The following is a 23,294-nucleotide window of genomic DNA, read 5'->3' as shown; positions in this document are numbered from 1 at the left end:
ATATAGATCGTTTTATCGTATTATCTGCCATATATAACTTACATTATGAATGCTTTGATTTTTTTGGACATTATTATCATAATATATTACCCCAATTATACTTTTATTTTTTTTTATTATTTATTATTTAATATAATGTCATAATATTAATATATTATATTATATTCTATAATTTTATGAATACTTTTATTTTCTTTACGACCAATATTAATATAAGTACGACAATTTATACTAGAAAATACCTACATAATATTGTGATGTTTATATACTATATATAAACATATAGTATATATATATTATATATATACAATATTGTATGGCCGCAACTCGTACGTTATTTACGGTTTACTCACCAACACTCAAATATATATAGCACGAAACTCTTACAACTGTTGAATCCATTTTGTGAAATTTGTTTTGTTGCATTGTACTTATAGGTATCAAATGGTGTATAATATCTCGTAATTGAGTATGTCGCTACAACTCTGTAGGTATTGTATTAGATGTTTTAAATATTCCAAATTCAATAATAAATCATTTTTACACGCTTACAAATAATGATTCTATAATATAATAATTATATAATTATATAATTCATAATTAATGATAAATAAAATAAATTATTATTTATGATGCATATTCATAACAATTTCCTAGAATAGAAAATTAGAAATATAATTAAATTTATTTGTAGCTCTATTAACCAGAATTTTTCCAAAAAAAAAAAATAACTTAATTAAAATATACATTTAGATAATAGCAATAACCCATACTAGCTATATATTATATTTACTATTATAATATATTGTAATGTATATATATTTAAAGATATACCATACCATACTGCGGTATACAGGTAAGGTATATTAGCAATTAATACTAATAACTAATGAGTATAATATCATATGACTAACCTAACCTGGAAATATACAAATCGCAAATGTAAAATTCTCAAGAATATATACCTATTAAAATATTTTTGTCCTAAATAAGTTATTTTTAAATTAAATCTAATTGGGTTATGCTCATATACATTTGGTACCTATGCTTTTGGTAACTGCTATACAATATTATACTCATCAGTACCAAATAATTTAATTCTATCTCTATGTATAGAAAAAGAAACTGGCTATTGCCTATTATCTGAATTCAATAAAATTTATGATTTTTATTATTTTAAATCATATTACCAGGCGTATATATATAGAGAGATGTTAAAAAAAAATTATAATAATACTAACTTAACTAAAATTAATAAGTTAACTGAAAATATTCATACAACTTTTAACTTAACTGAGTTAAAAAAAAATTAGGTTAACTGTTAACTTTAAATTTTTTTAAATATTTTCTATAAACTATTAACTTACCTCAGTTAAAATGTTATCATTAACTTGCCTAGGATTGCCAATTTGTATATAGTGAAAAATTATAAAATAAGTAGTTAGTAGTTAGTAAATTCTTATAAGTAGTATTAATTTCATATTATAGGTAACTGAAAAATCTGAAAGATATAAAAACACAGTTTTTAAAAATATATTCCAAGTTCAAATTTATTTATACCAGATATTTAAATAAAAAAAACACAAATAGTTATTATTTGTATGCTATTTAAATATAATATTTGTGGATACATGAAACTTATAACCTATTGTAGACCAATTATAAATGGTAATAGACATTTTATTTATTTTTTGAACTGCCATTGACATTTCTAGTTTTAATATTACCTTATCACGAAAAAAAAATAACAATAAATATACCTTCAAATCCCTAATATGATGTGATAAAGTTATGCTTAGTAATAATGTAAAATTTAAAAATGCCATGAATTTGTATGTTTTATGTTGTAATAGTTAAAAATATTTTCATTTAATTTATAATATATTAATATTAAATTATTTAGCTAAGTAAATTAAAAATATAAGACAAACATTTTTACAGTTTCTAATGAAATAATGTTTTTTAAATATTATAATTATGATTTTTTAATAGTTTAATCATTTGATTCAGTAATTTTTATTTTATTTTGGCGTACATAAAAACAAGGTACTATAAAAAATTAAGTCGAAAATTGAAATAATTTTATCCATTTTAATTATTTTAAAATTTTTAATATTATTTCTAGTAATATCAAAATGTGTTAGTTAATATTAATTAAAAATTAGAAATTAACTTATTACAAAATATTTACAAGCTGTAGTAGATCATAGATTATGTTTGATATTATTATAAATAATCGGCATGATGAAATATAATATGTATACAAATATACAATAATACTCTATGGTAGAAGGTGTATTGATTTTTTTAACACTTGTGTTTATTTTCAACAAACAGTTGATAGTATAAATCACGACTTTACGAGATATGATATTGGTTCTATACTACATAAAATTATACATTTATACCTACATAGTTGTAATACAGTGCCTTAAAAACTGACAAATAACAAACATAATATTTTGTTATTTTAATTTTCAATATAATCTAAATGAATATATATTTAATTGAAACTGTAAAAATAATATTTCAGTGACTGCACTATAGTCTTGAAAAAAAAAATAACAACAAAACAATTATTTAAAATATGTATTTACCTTATAAATGACATTGAAAAACATATTAAACAAACTAAATGTGTGCAAGTTGTGACAATATTAACTATGTTTATTTCACAAAAAATTAATTTATTATGATGAAGATATCTTACTAGGTAAGCAAAAAAGTTCTTATAACATTACATGTAAATACATAAATGAAATATAATAAAAAATATTTAATACTTTTGTCTATCATATATGGAAGTATATTGAATAGTGTCTATAAAATGGAACTAAGATAATATTAATTTGTACTTTCTTTGATAATTTTAAGGTAGGTATAATTTATCTTAAATCTAAGAGGTATTACTATTTACAGTTATACTTTCAAAATATTTAATGACTAATTTAGGCCATTCTTTTCTTACAAACTCAGATTCAAGAGTTGCAGCCATATCTATATTATTCCACTTCACAATGTAGTTAATATTGCCATCTATTAATACCGCACCAAGAACTTTTTCTGGCACCATAGTATCTATAGGTGGGATATCGTTGGTGACACCCTATGAACAAATTTGGTATCAATTATTACATATAACAATTACATTTTTAAAATTGGGTATTAAATAATAGACATGAATGGAATTTTATCTGACGTTGCGAAGTTAGGCAAAAAACAATTTATGTCACACAAGAGAAATTCAACTTATATTTTTTTGTATAAAACTTTTATGCATCAATTTAAATTTTTAATAGAAATTTGTTTTTATTTATTATCATTATTTTCATTTATTACATTTTGAATTTTATTATTTTTGGATCATTAAAGATGCATTTTGTCAATTTTTAGTTCACAATAGTACAGCCTTGATTATGAATAATTAAAAAAAGACTGTTGTTTTTTATAATGCAATGTTACTAAATATATAACACTTCTATATGAAAAATAGATTTTCATTTTAAAAGTATACATTTTATTTTTTAAATCAATAACATTATTAATATATATATATATGTATTAGTTTTTGTATAAATTAAGTTAATTAAACTTTTTAACTTAACTTTTTTTAAATTTAATTTTCATGAACTTGATTTTTAATTTGACTTATTTTAATTGATATAAATTTCATAAAAAGGCGAATAGCTACTTTTAATCAAAACCAAATTACGCTAATTAATTTATAAACATTTAAAAAATAAATATAATAAAATGATTATTAATGATGCTTATTGCATAAACATTTACTAAAATTATAAATTAAAATTGTAATTAAATACATGCATACCAAACCCTACAACTAAATACAGACATATTTTAATAATAATGCATAATGCCTATAGTATGTTAATAAAAATAAATTTTAATGATAAAGGTACAAATTTATAATTTTTTTAATTTATCATTCAGATCATATAATAAAATGTTTTCGTAATAATGTTATAAGTTTAAAAAAAAATAACTTAAGTTCATACGTTTTTGTAAGATTCCATATAACTATTAACTTATCTTAGTAAAAAAAATTAGGATAACCACATTTTTTAAAAAGTGTTCAATCAACTTAACTCAATTAAACATTATCATTAACTTTCCAAAACTTGAATTCAGTTAGTAAGCCATTAAGTCATTCCTTACAAACCTATATTATTTAATAATTTATTAAGTAAAACTTACGTTTTCCTCTGATGTCCAATCACTCATTTTTTTGGTTTTGTATGTTAAGTGTTGATATAGGTAAACCTATTTAATAAAGTAAATTTATAAATATTACAATAATTTCGGTTTTATTTTTTAGACTACAAAAGTTATTTTTCTCATAATTTGTGCTTAAAGATTTAATATGGTTCTAGACAGTTAGAAAATTTTACAGAATACAAATTACACATACTCACAACTTACAGATAAGTAGAGATGACGATATTTTTTTCTAAGAAGACAACGAAGCCCAGTAATTGACTATTTTGATGTTCGTTATGTTCGATTGTTTATAAAGTACCTAGTGTTGTAGGTACTAGGTAGTGGGCAATGACCAAGTATCTCATAATAATTATCGGGCATAGTCGCATAGAATACAAGAATAAGAAGTGACTACGAATCCCGTATTACTGCAAGCCGGCTTATAGTATGGTGGGAAGAATCAAGGTAAATACTAGCACGGTTTTAGAATGGTTAAGCGACGAGGTCTGATATTTCGGCGGTAGAGTTTCTTATCAAAAATATGAAAAACTCACTGCCCCGTGGCGCGATCTCGGATCTACTAAATTACCACGATACTCTTGATATTCTTTAAATGTATTAAATAATAATAATAATTAATACTATATTATAATAATTCATTATTATTATATAGTACCTACTTCATAATACTTTATGATTAAAAACGTAGAAGAACTTTACAAAGTAATATTTTTAACAAATGTAAATTTTATATTGGCATTTAATAGCTTTCCAATCTAATACCAGCAGCTGCATCCTTGCAGTAATGCTATATACTGTAGTATATTAACAGTCATACAGAATAAAATTCTATATATTATTTTCTATTTTGTGGTACCTATGGCTAAATAGTAAATAGTAAAATGCCGTCTGGAATCAACATTTAATGATTGGCCATGTTGGCACTGGAAGCGCTTGTGTCCAGTGAGTAAAAAAATGTATTTGATAAGAAACTTTTCCGCCGTAATGTACCGTGAGATTGTAACGTGCCAACTAATGCCTCAATTCCGGTGGCGGAAAATTTGTGTGGAGCCAAATTATTTTATCCATCAGAGTTTAAGTTATCACGTATTATTTATTATCAGTATGTTTTGATAAGATATTTCATAATAATAATATTGAATTGATTAGAATAATTTAATATAATTAATAATTAATAATTATAACATTTAGAGTATACCAGTATACACATTTCTACATAATATAATAATTTATATTATTAATTATTACTTTATTTTACTGTTTTTTTTTAGTCATATACTTATTATACTTTGTCAAAACTTGCTTAACTTTGAATAAAACTGATCCAAATTTAATATTTATGACCAAAAATTCCCAATTTATTAAAAATAAATTTTCTTATTTCAAAATGGAAAAGAGGATCTTATAGTTTGTCGATCGACTTTCAAAGATACACACATTATTATATTATTTTTTTAATTGCACCAATACATGCATTCGTTTCTGCATCCAATGTTGAAACTGTTCCTCTTACAAAAAACAATAAATCAGAAAGAGGAAAAATGGCACTTCAAAAAAGGATTTTTAATAAAACAATTTTTGACTTACTACACCATTTTTTTTTACAAGCATTCAAAGTTTGAATTTTCACAACATGTGTAAAAATCATGAAAATTCGCAAATTATTTCAAACTAGAAATTCATAAAAAATTTTCTTTTTAAATCTAAGATTTGAAAAATTTTAATAATCTATAATATATTCTAGACAGATCTAAGACTAAACCGTCTTCGCTCAGAATCGTTTTTCGTATACAATGATATAATATCATTGGATTCAAATTTAATTCCATCCATTACAGTAACCCACTTGTAACATAATGTACAGCATCCACTACTTACCCGCCTTTTTTTTTTAAATTTTAATATTGAATATGACTCAGTACAGTAAATTTATTTTACTTTTAATTTCATTTGATTAATTTTTACAATTTTACATTTAATTTTTTTAAATATGGGGTGTAATGATAGATTGCTTCCACGTAGTACACCCTAGGCAACATCAGTGACCTATGACTAGTTAATTTGACGGCAAAAGATCTATAAAACGACAAACTGTGTAATAATATAATATATTACATTATGTATTGATAATTTACAACTATATCGTGTTTAAATAAAATATAATATGTTATATGTATTCGTAATTTTAAACAACAATATTTTGTTTCTATAAACAACGTTTCGCGGCAACGTGTAAGTATATAATAACAACTTACGTAGCCGGCCATAGAGCAAGAGGCATAGGAATATATAAAGAAAGCGGTAAAGAGTAGGTTATAGAGATAGTGACCAACGCTTTTATTTTCGTTATGCACGGTTTTTCTGGGCTAGGGTCCCTGCGCTCACATCGCACCATAAGAAACTACGTTTCAAAAATTTAACACAACATACTTTAATTTCTGAAGAATTTAATGTAGACACAATTTTTTCTATAACTTAAAACTTATGGATGGACTCAGAATCTTTACTGTTTGTTGGTATTGGAGATCACAATATGGATTTAAGAAAAATTATTGTAAGTTTTTTTTTAAATTAAAATGTGTATGCATTTTATTGTAACTTGTAAGAAATTCTAACTACAATGAAACTACAAAAAAGGAAAACCCAAGTGTAGTCGAAAATTATCAAAACTAGTTAATGTATTATTTATATACATGCCATGTTTCATTTATATTTATATTTTTCATTAATCATAAGACTCGTGCATTGAAGAATATTTTGCAGAAATTTAACCTTTTTTTACAGTGAACCCCTTTTGAACTTTAATTATATATTTTTACGTACCTATACCTTAACATGACTAGGTAATAAATAATTTATGTTTCATTCGAATTCAAACAAATTAAAAATAACGTACATTTATTTTATAGTAAAGTACATAATATAATGTGTGGTAAAACGTAGCTCTCTTACTAACTATCAAAGAATTCAACATTGTAAACATAACAACGAAAGAAAATATTTAATCAATATCGAGGAAATATAGAACCTGAATCTTTTTTTTCTATATTAGCTTTTATTAATAAATATATCTGACTGAATCATATTATCACTATGTTAAACACTGTTTTAAAGCCGAGCTAGCGTAATACCCGTTTTTCCAAAATCTAAATAATGTCAATCATATTATAAAGGAGCATTCAAACATAAAGCCGGCACGGTTTCAGTAAAATAATACAATATCGAGCCTGCGCACACGTCAGATACAGCAACTACTCGCTCTCTGTTTGACCGAGCCTTTATGGTTCCTTTGATCATATTTTATTAATTCATTTTAATGTATACAATAGTATTAAGTATATTATAATTCAAAATTAACTAGTCTTTTAATTCATATTTTATTTCCTCATTATTTTAATTTTTAGATACATTTTAAAATGTATTTACGAATGTTCGCTCACATAGCACACATAATTTTCATTTTCATTAACTAGTTCATTTATTTTTTAAATTTATCCAAATTTTAAATAATTCTTTAATTAACTAATAATTGTAAATGCATTTAAGACCTATTATAAAATTTGATGTTAAGAATATTATCTGTGTTTTATTGCAAGTATTTTTACGATAATACAGTTTTAACTTTTTAAGTGAGTTAGGTATGAGCATTTTTATTTTACAATTTATTATACGCACATAACTCATAACCAGCCGAATCAATATATTGTAAAAAAGTTTGGTGGAATCGATACGCGGCGCAATCAATAGATTTTTACAGGTAAAAAGGTAATTTCGCGGCGCAATTAATATACGCCCCATCGTACGTGATGTCTCAGACGGCTGCATACTACTTGCGCCTTCAAAAAAAAGGTATATTTTTCAGGTAATAAATTCAACTGATAACCTCGGTAAAACCTAAAAACGCAAATCAACATGGGCGTAGGTAGGAAATATTTTCGGAGGGTGTTTTTGTCTAAATCTATATTAATATGATAAAATTAAGAATCAGTTATTTGTATGTATTAAATAATATAATAATAATTATAATTATTTATAATATAATAATAATTAATAATTATAAATAATAATATAATAATATTAAATAATACAATTGAATACCCATGATCAATACAATATTTTGTCCATATAATTTACAAATTTAAAAATAAAAAATAAAATTATAAGATAAAACTTTGTTTTTTTGGTTGAAGTTTAAAAATATTAATCACTTCTTCCGGGTCAATATTAATTTCACGATGAACGCTTAGCAAAGCAAGTCCAGTTAATCGTTCATTTCCTGTCGAATTTCTCAAGTATGATTTAATACGTCGTAATGTTGTAAAAAAAGTTCTTTCTGCAGTGGTAGTTGATACGGGAAGTGTAGAAATAATAGTTAACAATTGTTTTATATTTGGAAAAAAATCAGAATCACATTTTAAAAATGCTTCAAATGCCGAGGATGGCCTACAATCTTCCTTTTCTTTAACCCATTTGGATTTCCACAGTAAATATTCTGAATTAAACTGTTGATGATCCGAAAGTATTGTCTTGTAAAGATCCCATAAATTAAAAACATCTTTCTCATTTGTAAAAACAACTTTATTCGGCATAATATTTTGAAAAGATAAAATTAAATCATGATGATGTTCAAACTTACTTTTTAAATGTGTTATAGAATGATCAAGAAACGGTATAAAAAGTGCTTTTCTATAATATTCTTCCGGCGTAGATTCTGTATAATTATCTCGATTAATTTTTTTTTTTTTGATAATCTTGGTAAGCTCATTGTGCCACCTACATTAAAGTTTTCGAAGCCGTAATAAATATTAGGTTAAATTCCACCTCAACATTTTGACGAAGAGTATTTAATGAATCAATGAAAACTTGAACATGATCACATGCTTTGGTAAGATCACAATCAATTTTTTGTAAATATTTACACAGTGGAAGTGTAAAAGTAAAAACTTTTTCAGTTACGTTTAATGCCAATATGAAATCAGGTTTGATAATAGTTGCCAGAAATTGATGTGCTTTTTGTGATGTTTCATTATTTATTACTTCTTGGAGTTCTTCTAAAGTATGTATTATTGGAATGTACATTTCATGAAATCGTTTTATGGATTCGTGCTTTTGAACCCATCTGGTTTCACACATTGAAATTAATGTATCATGATTGGACTCTGGTAAAGAAGATTTAATATGTGTTTTTAATATATTAGTGCGTTGGGCAGATTTTTTAAAAAATGATGTAATAGACTTAACAGTACCCATGCAGTTTCTAATCATTTGAATTTGACAGGCATAACCAATTGATAAATTTAGGGAATGAGCGCTACAATGCACATACAAGGCTTTTGGATATTCAGAACGAATAATAGTTTTTGCACCGTTCAAATGACCACTCATTGATGCTGTTCCATCGTAGCCTTGTCCAAACATATAATTTAAATTAATTCCATTTTCTTTAAGTCGTGTTATAATTGTTAATGCTAATCCACGGCCCGTCATGTCATGAACAGGAATGAATTCGAGGAAATCTTTACGAATTAGTAATATTAATTAAATATAATTATAAAAAAAATATTAATTCGGAATTACATTATTAATTAAATCTATATATCTTAAACATACGACATTTGTTCAACATTAGATATATCGGTTGTTTCGTCAGCTAGAACCGCAAAATATTTAGAATTGTTTATATTATCTACAATTTTCTTTTTAATAATTTTACTACATATATCAACGAATTCATTTTGAATAGAGGGACTTGTATATTGTAATCTACTATTGTCGTTAATAAAATGATCTTCTAAGAGAGTATCGCCTGCATCAACTCGAAATCGTAAAAGTGATCTAAATGTACCATCGTTTTTATTATCACAGTCAAGAACTCAAGAACATTACCAAAATCAATTTTTCCTCTTAATGGAAGCTCTTGTCGACCACACAGTATTATTGTTTTTACAATTGAAGTTAATTTTTTCTTATTTATTTCAGCTTGACGTGCTCGTTCAGTATTTAATGTATTGATAACACTTATTTGTTTTTCATTAATTACAGAAAGAAAGTTATCAGCCATTATTTTACAAGTATTATGATAGTCAGTCTTTTCATGTTTATTAAATATTTCTTTTGCTTTTCTCCAATTATTGAAGCTTTTTGAAACAAAATTACTTAGTTTTTGATTATTACCTTTACCAGAAACGTCTTTCGTAAAAATTAAATAGTATTTACAATAAATTCCGTTTTCAATTTTTGAATATAAAATCCAAGGGAATTGATCAATCCACTGTATTTGAAATTTTAGATTACGTATGCTTTCTATAGGAAAATTAAAATTATTTGGGGGTATCCAAAAATCGGTTAAAATTAATTTGCGTTCCGCGTCAGTCAAAATTTTATTTACAAAAAAAGATATATCATCATTACAAATTAATTTTGAAGATGATTCAATAGTTTTTTCTATAGTTTTTTCTTCATTTATAGTTTCAATAGTTTCTGATAAATTTGAATCAGAGATTTTATTTTTTTTTTATAAATGTAGATATTGATGATTGTTTGCTCAACCTCTTCATTGTAGATTTTAAAAATCTAAAGAATATTACGAGAATATATTTTTAAAATTATTTTATAATGTTTTTATTAAATTCATTTATAGTAGGTTTAAATGATTCTCGGCTTCTCGTATATATTCTGCAAATTTAATTTGGACATTTATGTATACGTATTTTATCTTGAAAATATTTTTAAGTTTTGTTGAACTGGTAAATCATTTTTTAAAGTTGTTGGTACTATTATAAGTAATATTAATTAGTTTAATTTTAAATGTCAACATCTATAGAAATTATTTCAAAATGTTAAGGGTATGCGTATGAATTTAGATTTACAACATATAAATAAACCACTATTCACTTTAGATTTTTATGTAATTACTAAAACTAATCTAAATAGTAAATTCATTTCCAGCAAGCTAGGTTTTTCTTCATATGATATGTATAAATGTGATCACACTTATTTAAATTCTAGCACTAGCTAAGGTTTATAGTTTAAATTTAAATTAAAAAAAAAGTTTTTAATTTTCTAAATGTACCTTCTAAGGAAATACTAATTACTAAGTATATAATATATTTATGATATTATTGCTAAGTTATCTATTTTATTATAAGTAATTATTAGTAGGTTAAATTATTTTTTTTTTTCAAAAGTATTGCATTTGAAAATGTCACAGTATGTATATAAGATATAATAACATACTTTAAAATTTTCAAGTACGCACAAATTAATATTTAAAATTTACAAGAAAATAACTAAAATCATTCAGTTTTGTCAATGGTGTCGTAGCACATAGTCACATTTCTTTGCGTTTCAACAATAAAATTAATTTGTTTTTAGGTAGCTGATCTATACAATAATATTAAAATCAATTCCGCTCTATTCCGAACAGATATCTCAGCTAAGAAGCCAATTTTTGAATAAAAATTGTTTCTCTGCAATATTCTATTAAACCTCATTTTGTAGTGTGGAATAATAAAATTAGAGGGGGACAGAGTAGCCAAGCATTCTAAGGCATCGGCTGCAACTCACAACATCGCTGGTTCAATCTCGGTCATGGACAGCACCTTATTTCTGGCAGTCACAGAGTCTGGAGAAGAGACCGCCATCTCCTCACAGACATGGCAGAAACCTACAAGTGCTCACTAGAAATTTTTCTAAACGCACAAGCGTTTTTTTCAATAATTTAAGCTACTACAGATAAATAAATAAAATATATTTACAATAATACAAATTAATTAAATAATGTTTAGTTCATTTCAACTACTAAAAAAAATTCAAAAAGTAAAACGATCCCTAGTTCATATACAAAATGTATAGACTGGTTTGTTGCACTAATACAATTAGTAGGTAGGTATGCTGTATTATCAAAACTATAGCCAAATGTTTCATAATTGTATTTAAATTTAGCTCCCTGACTTATTTAATGTACAGTTATGAAATATTTATATTCGTTCTAATCCATTAGTTATATATAACATTATAAGAATCTTGTTGCACTTGGTACATAAATGGACCTCTCCTTTTCCCCGTACAAGATTTATGTGGACTCTGAATAGTTTCAACTAAAAATTCAAAGTGAAAAATATTTATAATCTATTATAATTTGTAATTTATGCAAATTTGAACAAACAATAAATAATTTTTCAACATAAACACAAGAAGGAAGAAGGCCATCGAGTGATAGAACACAACATAAATTTTTTTTTTAATTAATTAAATTAAATGGTTTATTAGCTGCCAATCAAATAATAATTATTATTATTATTATTATTTATAACTGCTTAAGATGTTTAATATCTAAAGTCAAAAATTCAGCACATCCAACTGCTTCACTATAAAATAATTAAACATCAGACAATTTCACATTTTGATATAAAAACATAATGTAAAAAGGTATGACACTAACTCAAAATTTTTTAGAGTCCATTGAAAACATACAATAGACATATTAATATATATTATACATAAAGAACATTTTTAAAAATGTTTAAGAGGATTTTACACCCACATGCGTTGTCTCCATCTTAAAAAAGTGCGTAACATAGCAAATTTTACACTCAGCACGTCACGTTAAGCTCCGTTAGTTTGAAATTTAGAGTGAATTGACGTCTTATGAAAATCAAAGGTAACATTATTATTGAAGGCTTCTCATAAGCTTTTTATTTTATTTGAATTTTAAAACGAGTTATGAGTATTCTAACATATACAAACAATTTACAGATTAAAAATACTCATGACTCCCTTTTAAATAAAAATATAATAAAAAGCTTATGAGGAGCCCTCAATAATAATGTTACCTTTAATTTCTATTAAAGGTCAACTCACTCTACATTTTAAACTAACAGAGTTAAACGTGATCTACTGAGTGAAAAATATGCTACGTTACACACTTGTAAGACGGAAACAACACATGCAGGTGTAGCATCCTATTAATCTAATTATTAAACTATTTTAAGCTTTCTCTGTGAATGACGTTGACCTTATTTTATTAAAATTAATTACCATGCAATATTGTGATTTTCCTCTATTATGTACCATTATTGTAAAAATAATTTTATATAGGAATATTTTCATTGTCCAAATCTGAAGATGAATTATATTCATTCGTATTATTTTCAGCAACATAACATGAAAGACAAGGTGTATTGCAAGCCATAGAACACTTTAAAAATGATAATAATTGAATATAAAAGACAAATACATTTAGTATGAAACAAAAATTAATTACCCTTTGCAAGCGTCTTACAGTATGATTAGGTATTTTATTATGTTTGTAGAATACTTTTTTATGTATTTTTGCAAGATATTCAAAACCTCTGAAGATAATCATTTATATTAAAATATCATATTACATTTTGTGTTTTAAAAATATAGTTAAGAGTCTATTATCATCCGACTCATATACATGATTGGAAGTAATAAGAGGTTCTTCATTGAGTAATCTATGCACATACATACAATTCATAAGTGGTACTCTAATTAATGTAATTAATTCTAGTAAAAAATGTTTTCACAACAGCATTATATACCTATAAATATTTAATTTATTAATAGAATTATTCAATTATATACCATATGCTCCATAATAAGTATTAAGGATTAAAATGAATTGCATTATACAACTTTGATACAAACATTTTCTTCTTCTACAGTAAATAATTCATCGCTTCCAATGAACTGCTTAAGATGTTCAATATCTAAAGTCAAAAATTCAGCACATCCAACTGCTTCACTATAAAATAATTAAACATCAGACAATTTCACATTTTGATATAAAAACATAATGTAAAAAGGTATGACACTAACTCAAAATTTTTTAGAGTCCATTGAAAACATACAATAGACATATTAACCATCATTTTTGAGTCAACTATTGCTTTAATGTTCAGCCAATTTTAACCATTAATTGATCTTAGAAGAAACTCAACACATAAATCTTGGACATCAATAAGTTGTAAGATATCAGCTCCTTTCAGTAATCTCTTTAAAGTCAAAAGATGCAATACAATTATAAATCATTTAAAAATACAAAAATAATTAGGTACTTTAACATTTTCCTCGTGGATTTGAATATAAATACACCGGTATAAATATAATCAATTAGATTATGTAAGATATCACTGTCAATATTTAGTATGTGAATACACTTTCGATCGTTTTCTTTGGATTTTTCAAGGAACATTTTTTCAAAATACATACAATTACTCATTAAAACACATTTGTGAACATGTATGGTATCGCCATCAGCAGTCTTTATAATGGCATCATCACACAATGTAGCGTTTCTAAATAATAAAAAAATGATTAGTATATATAATATTAAAATTTAAATAATTTTTTTTATCTAGTCTCTGACTTACGTAATTCATTTAGTTTTTTATATGATGATTCTTGACATTGTTATTTCATCAAACTTATTGAAAAAATTTTACTTGAATGTCTGGAAAATAAATTTATTTATCAAAAATATTCAATAAAAGCCCTAATAATAATAATAGGCTTTAGAATTTTAGATAGCTATAAAGTAAAGTACCTATGTGGGAGTAATAAACATTATATTATGAGGTTTTATTGTTTAATTAATGTACAAAATTTTAATACAATATTTTTGAAATTCTCAATAAATGATATATAAATATTTATATGGGCACTATAATAATAATAATAATTATAAAGCTTGTCTGTAATAGTAAAATAACAAGGTACTGCAGTGATCTCGTTGCCTCTCGTTGATTTTATGGACTAAGATAAGGATAAGGTGACTCTTTGAATCTCTATATAAAATTTATTTGTTACATTAGAACCTTGACTATCCGAACCTCCGTAATAGGAATATTATTTCTCTATTATCCAAACATAATTTTGTTTATATTCATGCATCCGAATATCAATGTAAAAAATATCACAACGTATTCACCCAGTCATAGTTTTTTAGCCTACAGTAGTAATTCGTTAAATAAAAATTGATCAGTTTGCCAAAACAAATGATAGTCATAATATTTAATAAAATAATTTTATTCTTAATAACTAGAGTTTGGAAGTTATAAGAGCTAAAAAAGGTAAAATATGCATGAAAAAATGTGAAATATGCAAAATAATGTCTATAAATATGTAAAACATTAATCAAAAACATAATGTCGTCATTACTTATTACTTATTATTTATTAATACACAAAAAAAATTATACTAGTGAAGATTAAAATATGGCACGTAACCAGTTGGCATTTGAAATTTAATTGAACTGAAAAAGTAGTAAAAACATAATTTTTTTAGATTCAGACAGGCATGAAAGTGATCTGGTGTACTTGTTAAAATCACGTCTGAATACAGGGTGTTTTGAGTAGGTCTCCTTTGTAGTCATACACGCTAATTTCCTTAACCTACTCAATATGGGCACTGTTCTCACAGATGTTGAGTACAAATGTAATCTTGTTGGAAATACTATCTACCCACACTCAGGTGCAAATATGCGTTATAAATTACAGAATTTTCGATAGTGTTAGACGTCTTGAAATTTCATTTCTTAATAATAAATGTGAATATTTTTACTACCTATCTGTGATTATTAAATACATAGACATAATAGAGAGAAACAATGAACAACACATTTATTGGATATCTATCTTTAATATTCAATCTTATGATTATTAGCTTAGTTCTCTACTTAGATATAATGTAGTGCTCATAAAAATTACCTCCACATTATATTCATTATTGTCCGGTTGGTATTTTAACGTAACTAATTTCAATGAATTACTTTATCTTTCAAACTCTTAAGAAGTGTACGTCAGATCCAATACAAAAATTGACTGAAATCCTAATGCAGTCAGCTCGCTTTAAATACTAAATAGTCAATAATGAAATAATAATCGGCGACTGTTTGTCATTATTTTGTCTACACCTCTCTCGCGGACACTAAGCGGCCCGGTCCCCGTCACCCGCCTCCCCTGACGTTTCCAGTCCAGTGTTGTAGTCCATGTCGTCAACCCATAAGCAAATTCCTTATCAATTATAATATGATATCGATTAGATGCCGGTTGGCATATTACCATTCTGCACATCAAATAAAACCCATACAAAAATACGGCTTTCTCATTGGTTCATCATTTGGCGCGATAAAATATTTTAATTATTTATTATAAATTATCCATACAATTAATATATTATGGATATAAGTATTAAGTATATATTATTATATTATTAGAGAACTTATATATATTATATACGTATATTATATGCGTGTTTAAATTTCATCAACAAACTAAATTATTATTATTATAATTAAGTATAAACATAATTAGATACCTAGCATAATATATAATATACATATATATATATATATTATTTTAATAATAATTATTATAAAGTAACTATCATAGTCAAATAGAATAATACAAATTAAACAAAGTTCTGTATAGGTATACCAAAGCATTTCTTTTGTTCAAATTATTTATGCAAACAGTAGTACCATAGACAAATACTATTTTAAAATATTTTATACATTTAGTATATACATATATATATTACTTTAAATATTTAAATATTTAAAATATTTTTATCATGGTCAAATAGAATATCTTTTGTAGACATAATATAAAGAGTATAATTTTAAATTACCATGCTCAAACAGTAGTACTATTTAAAAATATTTGTATAAGTACTATGTGTTTAATAATTGAGTATATTAATTAAAATATTCTATATCTTAAGGTAATTAACTATAAATTAATAGATTAATGAGGTTATAAAAAGTATACAATGTAAGAAATATATTACCTAACCCTTTTTTTTATTATCAATAAATACTTTATTACTAATGATATCTATTTATAGTAACTAAGTATGGTATTTTGTAGAAATCTTACTGTTGTTAATATTTAATGTGATGTCGATTAAATTGGTATGATTACATGGTGCATTTTCTACATAATTTAGTGATCCATTAATTAATTTAAAAATGAATCTATCTATAAATTCTGATACTATGACTTCTTCATTTAAAAATATTATTGTAAAAAATGACTCAATAACTATTGTTCGGTCAAATTTAAATAATATACAAGATATCGGTAAATGGGTAGAAGAATTTTCTACAAACACTAACACTAGGTGGAATGTACGAACAACAGTTCCTAATGGAACATATATTCAATGCAAGTATGTAGCTATCTAATAAATATAATGTAATTAAATAACTTTATTTATGAATCAGGAATGTAATTTAAATGTTTTTTTTTTAATTACTTTACAGAAAAAATTATGTTTGCCACCATAGTTCTCACCATAAAGTAGATAGAACATTAAACAAAAGAGGTAAATCAAAGAATACTGATTGTAAAGCATTTATTAAAATTGTAGTGAAAATAGACACTGTTTCTACCAGAAAAAGTGACCCTTTTGTAAAGGTGGGTAAAACACAAAGTAAAATAATAATCACATTTAAGCTGTATGCAGGGTTACATAGTTACATGTAACTAAATTACCTATATAACTCTTGTAACTTGTAACTTGTTACTAGTTATACATCTTCTTGTAATTTTATATTAAAATTAAAGTTAAATTAAAAATTACATTATACATAATATACATATTTAATATTAATCATTGTGTGATTGTCATATTATTATAAAACAAATTTAAAATTTAAAAAAAAAACTGTGCTGTAAATTGTAATAACAGATTTATAAACATAATATTATGTATGTTTATATATCTTTGGCCGTAATTGACTGTATTTAATATTTCACAAAACAAAATGTTTATAATAACAATCAACTAATAAGTCATAAAATTAGAAACTATTTATTTATATTAATGATAGAAACATTTTTTAATTTACAATTATTTACTGAAATATTGAAACTTTAAATTAAATACTATTAAACAACTAAATAATATTTTATGTTTATAGAATAAGTACTTATGTGTGTACTTAGGTGTGATTACTATTTCAAATATTCATAATCATAATATTAACACTGCAGAAGCACTACGGTTTTTAAATCCAGATATACATTTAAGAAACACTTTTGAAGAGTATTTTAATGATGGGATGACAATATCAGATGCATTACGGTAAATAAATAATAATGTGACAGATTTAAAGTATAATTTATTTACGCTGATTTCTTATAATAGATAGTGCCATTTAATATTAATTAAACATAATTTTATTGTATAATATTTATAATAGAATTAACTTAGTAATATTTAAATATAACATTTTTTCTGTTTCTAATGTTAAACAAATTACAATTGATAATCATTAATCACTAACATTATTAGTATTATTAATAAAAATTAACATTTTTTAAAAAATTATATCTTATCAACCTAAGTAGTAAGTATACAAATAAAATATTTATATTATTTTATAATTAATAGATATCATGAGAGTATTTTAAATATGTCAAATAAACCTATTGAAAATTTTGCGAACGGTAGAATTAACCCAACATAAAGATGTGTGCAACATTGGCATGATCAGTGGAGAGTACTAAACCTAGGACCCCGTACTGGTCAAGGAGTAATTATGGTAATCAAATATATATGTTTAATAGTTTATTTGATGAATATATTATTTCAATTTATTATTATTATTGATGTAACTTAATATAAAATATTTTTCATTATAAATTATAAATAGGTACTTATAATTTTGAAATTTATTATACTGCATCAGAATAGTAAACCAAATCAAGTGGACTTATATTTTCATAATCATATTACAGATTTTACTTTATATTTTCATTTTTCAAGTATTATAAGTATTTATAAGAGCTTAATTATTATATACAGTTATCAGTTAAATTATGCATGTATTTAAGCACTAAAATTAGCATTTTTATATTTTATAATTGTATATTACAAATTAAAAATATTCAATATTTCATTTTCATTTGGATATTTGGTATTTAGTGAGAATATAACTTGACATTACAGATGTTGAGTATTTAATAAGTGTTGGTTTTATTGTAGATAGAATAGATATTGGATGTAATTTATTACAAATTATTTCCTATAATCTTTAATGCTACTTCGTAATTAATTAAAATTTTGAATTACATTCTATTATAGAATATTACTTGAAATTGTTTTCAATTTATTTTAGAAACTAGAAGAAAAAAAGAAACTTATGCTACAAATGGGATTTCATTATACTTCCAAGAGCAACCATTTGTTATTCTTATTTTAACTCCAATTATGAAACGAGCTCATGATTTGCCATTATCCAAAGATATTGTCTTTGTCGATTCAACTAGTTCTTGTGATCCTGAAAACCATTGTATTATATTTTTACTAACTCCATGTGCTGCTGGTGCAGCTCCTCTAGGTGTAATTATATCCAAAGGCCAAAGTGAAGCATCATATTCAAGTGGATTTAATTTAATAAAGCAAAATATAAAAGACGCATTTGGTGGTCAAGGTTACCCATCTTTATTTTTGACAGATAACTCAGATGCCGAAATTAATGCACTGAAAACTGTGTGGCCACAGTCGAGATCGCTACTTTGCATTTTCCATGTACTACAATCAGTTTGGAGATGGCTGTGGGACAGTAAAAATAGTATTAAAAAAGAAGATCGCCCTCCTATGATGAAAGCTTTTAGGGAAATGTTATATGCGCAGACTTCTGAAGAGGCACAAGAAAAATATATCGAAACTATGAATATTAGAAGTAACTATCCTATGTGGCAAAAATAATACATTACTGTTCATCATTGGAAATACAAAGAAAACTGGTGTTTAGCTTGGAGGGATCATACTAATAGAGGCCATCAAACCAACAACTTCAGTGAAGTATCAGTAAGAATTTTCAAGGAAAATATATTATGTCGCGTTAAAGCTTACAATGTTATTTCACTGATTGACTTTAGTTGTACAAAATTGGAGGAATACTATAAAAAAAAATTTTAGAATTTTCCAATGATAGAAATTCTACTGCTCGATTGTTTTTTCAAAAATTAATTTAAAAAATTGATTATGTCACTAAAGAAGATATATATGTTGACAATGAAGAATTTTATGTCCCAAGTGAAAAAAATAAAAAAATGATGTATTGTGTTGAGCCAAATATTGGTGTTTGTTCATGTGAAGCAGGTATTCATGGAAAATTTTGCAAACACCAATGCATTGTTTATAAATATTTTAAAACAACTGGAATTAATTTTCCTCCAATAACAGTTGAAGATAAATATTTAATATCAAAACTTGCATTAGGTGATAGAGCACCTCCGCCAACGTTTTATGAAAGTTTAATACCAACAGAAACTCTACATCAACAACATGAAACAAATAAACAAGTTCAAAATAATGAAGCTAATAGTATAATAAAATGTAATGAAGAAGTTGGTAATGAAAATGATATGAAAAATGATGAAACAATAGTGGATAAATTTAAAGAGGATATTATGGATGAAAAAAAATCATTTTTAATTTTGAAAGATATACAAAGTATAATGATAAATAACGTTAGAAAGTTTGGTGGTTCGTCTTATGATAATTTATTAAAATTTAAAAGCAGATTAGAAAAAATTAATTCTGAAGGACAATTTAATACTTTTCTTGCAACTGCAGGGTCTAAATCAACGTTACTAAGACAAAGGGATGGTGCTGCTATAAGAGTGCAACCAACAACAATTTCAAGGAGAAAACCTGGAATAACCAGAGGAAGTAAACGTCTACCTTCAGGTATCTTCATAATTATTAGCTACAACATACTTATTGCTTAATGATTTACTAATTTTATTAAATTATAATATTATAGGTCGACCTGCTTCAACAGAACAAAGAAACCAAAAAAAGAAACCTAGAAATTTATTTAAAAATGTTACTGATTGTGCACCAAATGCAAAATCTCATTAAACTATTATAACTTATAAGTGCTTGTAACTATTAATTGTGCTATAAAATAATTTAATTAATATACTCAATTATTAAACACATAGTACTTACAAATATTTTTAAATAGTACTACTGTTTGAGCATGGTAATTTAAAATTATACTCTTTATATTATGTCTACAAAAGATATTCTATTTGACCATGATAAAAATATTTTAAATCTTTAAATATTTAAAATAATAATATATATATATATATATATGTATATACTAAATGTATAAAATATTTTAAAATAGTATTTGCCTATGGTACTACTGTTTGCATAAATAATTTGAACAAAAGAAATGCTTTGGTATACCTATACAGAACTTTGTTTAATTTGTATTATTCTATTTGACTATGATAGTTACTTTATAATAATTATTATTAAAATAATATATATATATATATATATATATATGTATATTATATATTATGCTAGGTATCTAATTATGTTTATACTTAATTATAATAATAATAATTTAATTTGTTGATGAAATTTAAACACGTATATAATATATATATATATAATATACGTATATAATATATATAAGTTCTCTAATAATATAATAATATATACTTAATACTTATATCCATAATATATTAATTGTATGGATAATTTATAATAAATAATTAAAATATTTTATCGCGCCAAATGATGAACCAATGAGAAAGCCGTATTTTTGTATGGGTTTTATTTGATGTGCAGAATGGTAATATGCACCCCGGTTATTGTTACTAGCGTCTAGAGACAGCGCCTCTTATCAGTACAATTATTATCAGTATCACACTATCATGACAGTTGCTTTATCACATAATCGTTTGAATACATTTAAATTATATTTAAATATTATATATATTTATAATTTTATTTTATTTTATTAAATTAATTGAATTTACATACATACAAGTACAATGTCTTCATCTTCAACATCAAATGAACAACTGGAAACAGTACAGTTAAGATTTGGTTAGTCTATATCACTGCAACGCCGTCCTAAAATGTTGACCATAGGTCATACACTCATATCAATCATATCGCTGTCGCACGTGTTTGTTGCAAATTTGACTATATATCTGTCTAGTGATGGGCACTACCGACTAGTTTGTACAATCGATTGTCCCTCGATAGTTTTTTAAACAATCGAGTGATTTTACGATAGAATAGATAGTATTATCCATCGATTTTTTTTAAAACTATCGGGTACATATACTCGATAGTTAACTTTCGGTAGTTGTACATGTCTAGTACCAACTAGTTTTGACTATCGATAGTTTAAAAAACAATCGAATGATTTTTCGATACTATCTACCAAATTTTCTTGTTAATTATCACTTTTTACTTTTAATATTTTTATGAAAGTACTAACTAGTAACTACTAACTACCACAAAATAAATGTTGTCATGCTAACTACTAAGTAATTTGGTCAGATGCCAAACTGTCTAGACGTTTTGAAACCGAACACATTAGTACATTACCTTTCTCTAAATATTGTAACGGGGATGTTTTACCTTTTACATACAAAATGTCAAAATCCATTTAAATTATTAATTTTGGTAATTTTTTTACTTTAAGTTTTTAATTTATAAGATTTAATAGTGAATATTAGTTGCAGGTTGAACCTCCTCCTAGTCTCCCACCACAATAATGTAATGCTATATTATTTTTTTCATTGAAATAGTACTTAATTCGTTTTTATTTATATTTTAATAGTGTACCTTTGGTGAACTGTGACCATTAACATTCAATGTTCCTTTTATAATTTGATATAGGTAACTAATAAATAACTAGATAGGTAATGAAAAATATAAATAAAAAATTAATCAATTTCAAATAACTTCTGAATAACCATTTGAGTAAAAAGTAAAAACAAACCGACCAGACGATTCAATAGATGGAAAAAAAATTTTTTTTTAAGTTCGATAGTTCGATAGTTTTCGATTGTTCGATAGTTTTCGATTGTTCGATAGTTTTCGATTGTTCGATAGTTTTCGATTGTTCGATAGTTTTAGATATTTCGATAGTTTTATAAAACAATCGAATAATTAGATAGTTAAAACTATCGAGTAGTTCGATAGTTTTCACTCGGTTGTGCCCATCACTATATCTGTCATACAGCCAACTTTGATCGTGC

At 24.8% G+C, this 23,294-nt stretch overlaps 2 protein-coding genes, 1 long non-coding RNA gene and 1 pseudogene across 5 annotated transcripts; 1 reads left to right on the top strand and 3 right to left on the bottom strand.

Annotated features, from left to right (window-relative positions):
- Nucleotides 1-2,575: 2,575 nt before the first annotated feature.
- On the bottom strand, nt 2,576-4,698 carry LOC149058522 (uncharacterized). 2 transcript variants are annotated; one of them, XR_016190301.1, is made up of 3 exons: nt 4,434-4,698; nt 4,216-4,281; nt 2,576-3,106 (listed from the first exon to the last, which is right to left on the bottom strand). It is a non-coding gene; the product is annotated as an uncharacterized LOC149058522 (long non-coding RNA). The 2 variants fall into 2 exon arrangements; XR_016190300.1 differs by having other exon boundaries at nt 4,441-4,698.
- Nucleotides 4,699-9,012: 4,314 nt separating this feature from the next.
- Nucleotides 9,013-9,726, bottom strand: LOC149058521 (52 kDa repressor of the inhibitor of the protein kinase-like). Its single transcript, XM_089218387.1, has one exon. It carries the CDS (start codon nt 9,724-9,726, stop codon nt 9,013-9,015), a length of 714 nt encoding a protein of 237 aa, XP_089074513.1.
- Nucleotides 9,727-11,974: 2,248 nt separating this feature from the next.
- On the bottom strand, nt 11,975-16,179 carry LOC149058520 (kelch-like protein 2; annotated as a pseudogene). The gene is made up of 9 exons (XR_016190299.1): nt 15,972-16,179; nt 14,633-14,716; nt 14,322-14,561; nt 14,083-14,258; nt 13,912-14,008; nt 13,678-13,805; nt 13,505-13,590; nt 13,279-13,438; nt 11,975-12,338 (listed from the first exon to the last, which is right to left on the bottom strand). The product of XR_016190299.1 is annotated as a kelch-like protein 2 (transcript).
- Nucleotides 16,180-20,625: 4,446 nt separating this feature from the next.
- Nucleotides 20,626-21,256, top strand: LOC149058519 (uncharacterized). Its single transcript, XM_089221612.1, has 2 exons — nt 20,626-20,967; nt 21,044-21,256. Exons 1-2 carry the CDS (start codon nt 20,643-20,645, stop codon nt 21,139-21,141), a joined length of 423 nt encoding a protein of 140 aa, XP_089077738.1. The 5' UTR covers nt 20,626-20,642; the 3' UTR covers nt 21,142-21,256.
- Nucleotides 21,257-23,294: the final 2,038 nt, after the last annotated feature.

This window comes from Diuraphis noxia, unplaced genomic scaffold (assembly GCF_037042655.1).
Source record: "Diuraphis noxia isolate RWA-SAM2 unplaced genomic scaffold, SU_Dnox_SAM2 contig0002, whole genome shotgun sequence".
NCBI classification, from domain to species: Eukaryota; Metazoa; Arthropoda; class Insecta; order Hemiptera; family Aphididae; genus Diuraphis; species Diuraphis noxia.
Note: the sequence above shows the minus strand (reverse complement) of the source record. Positions and strands in the feature narration are given on the sequence as shown.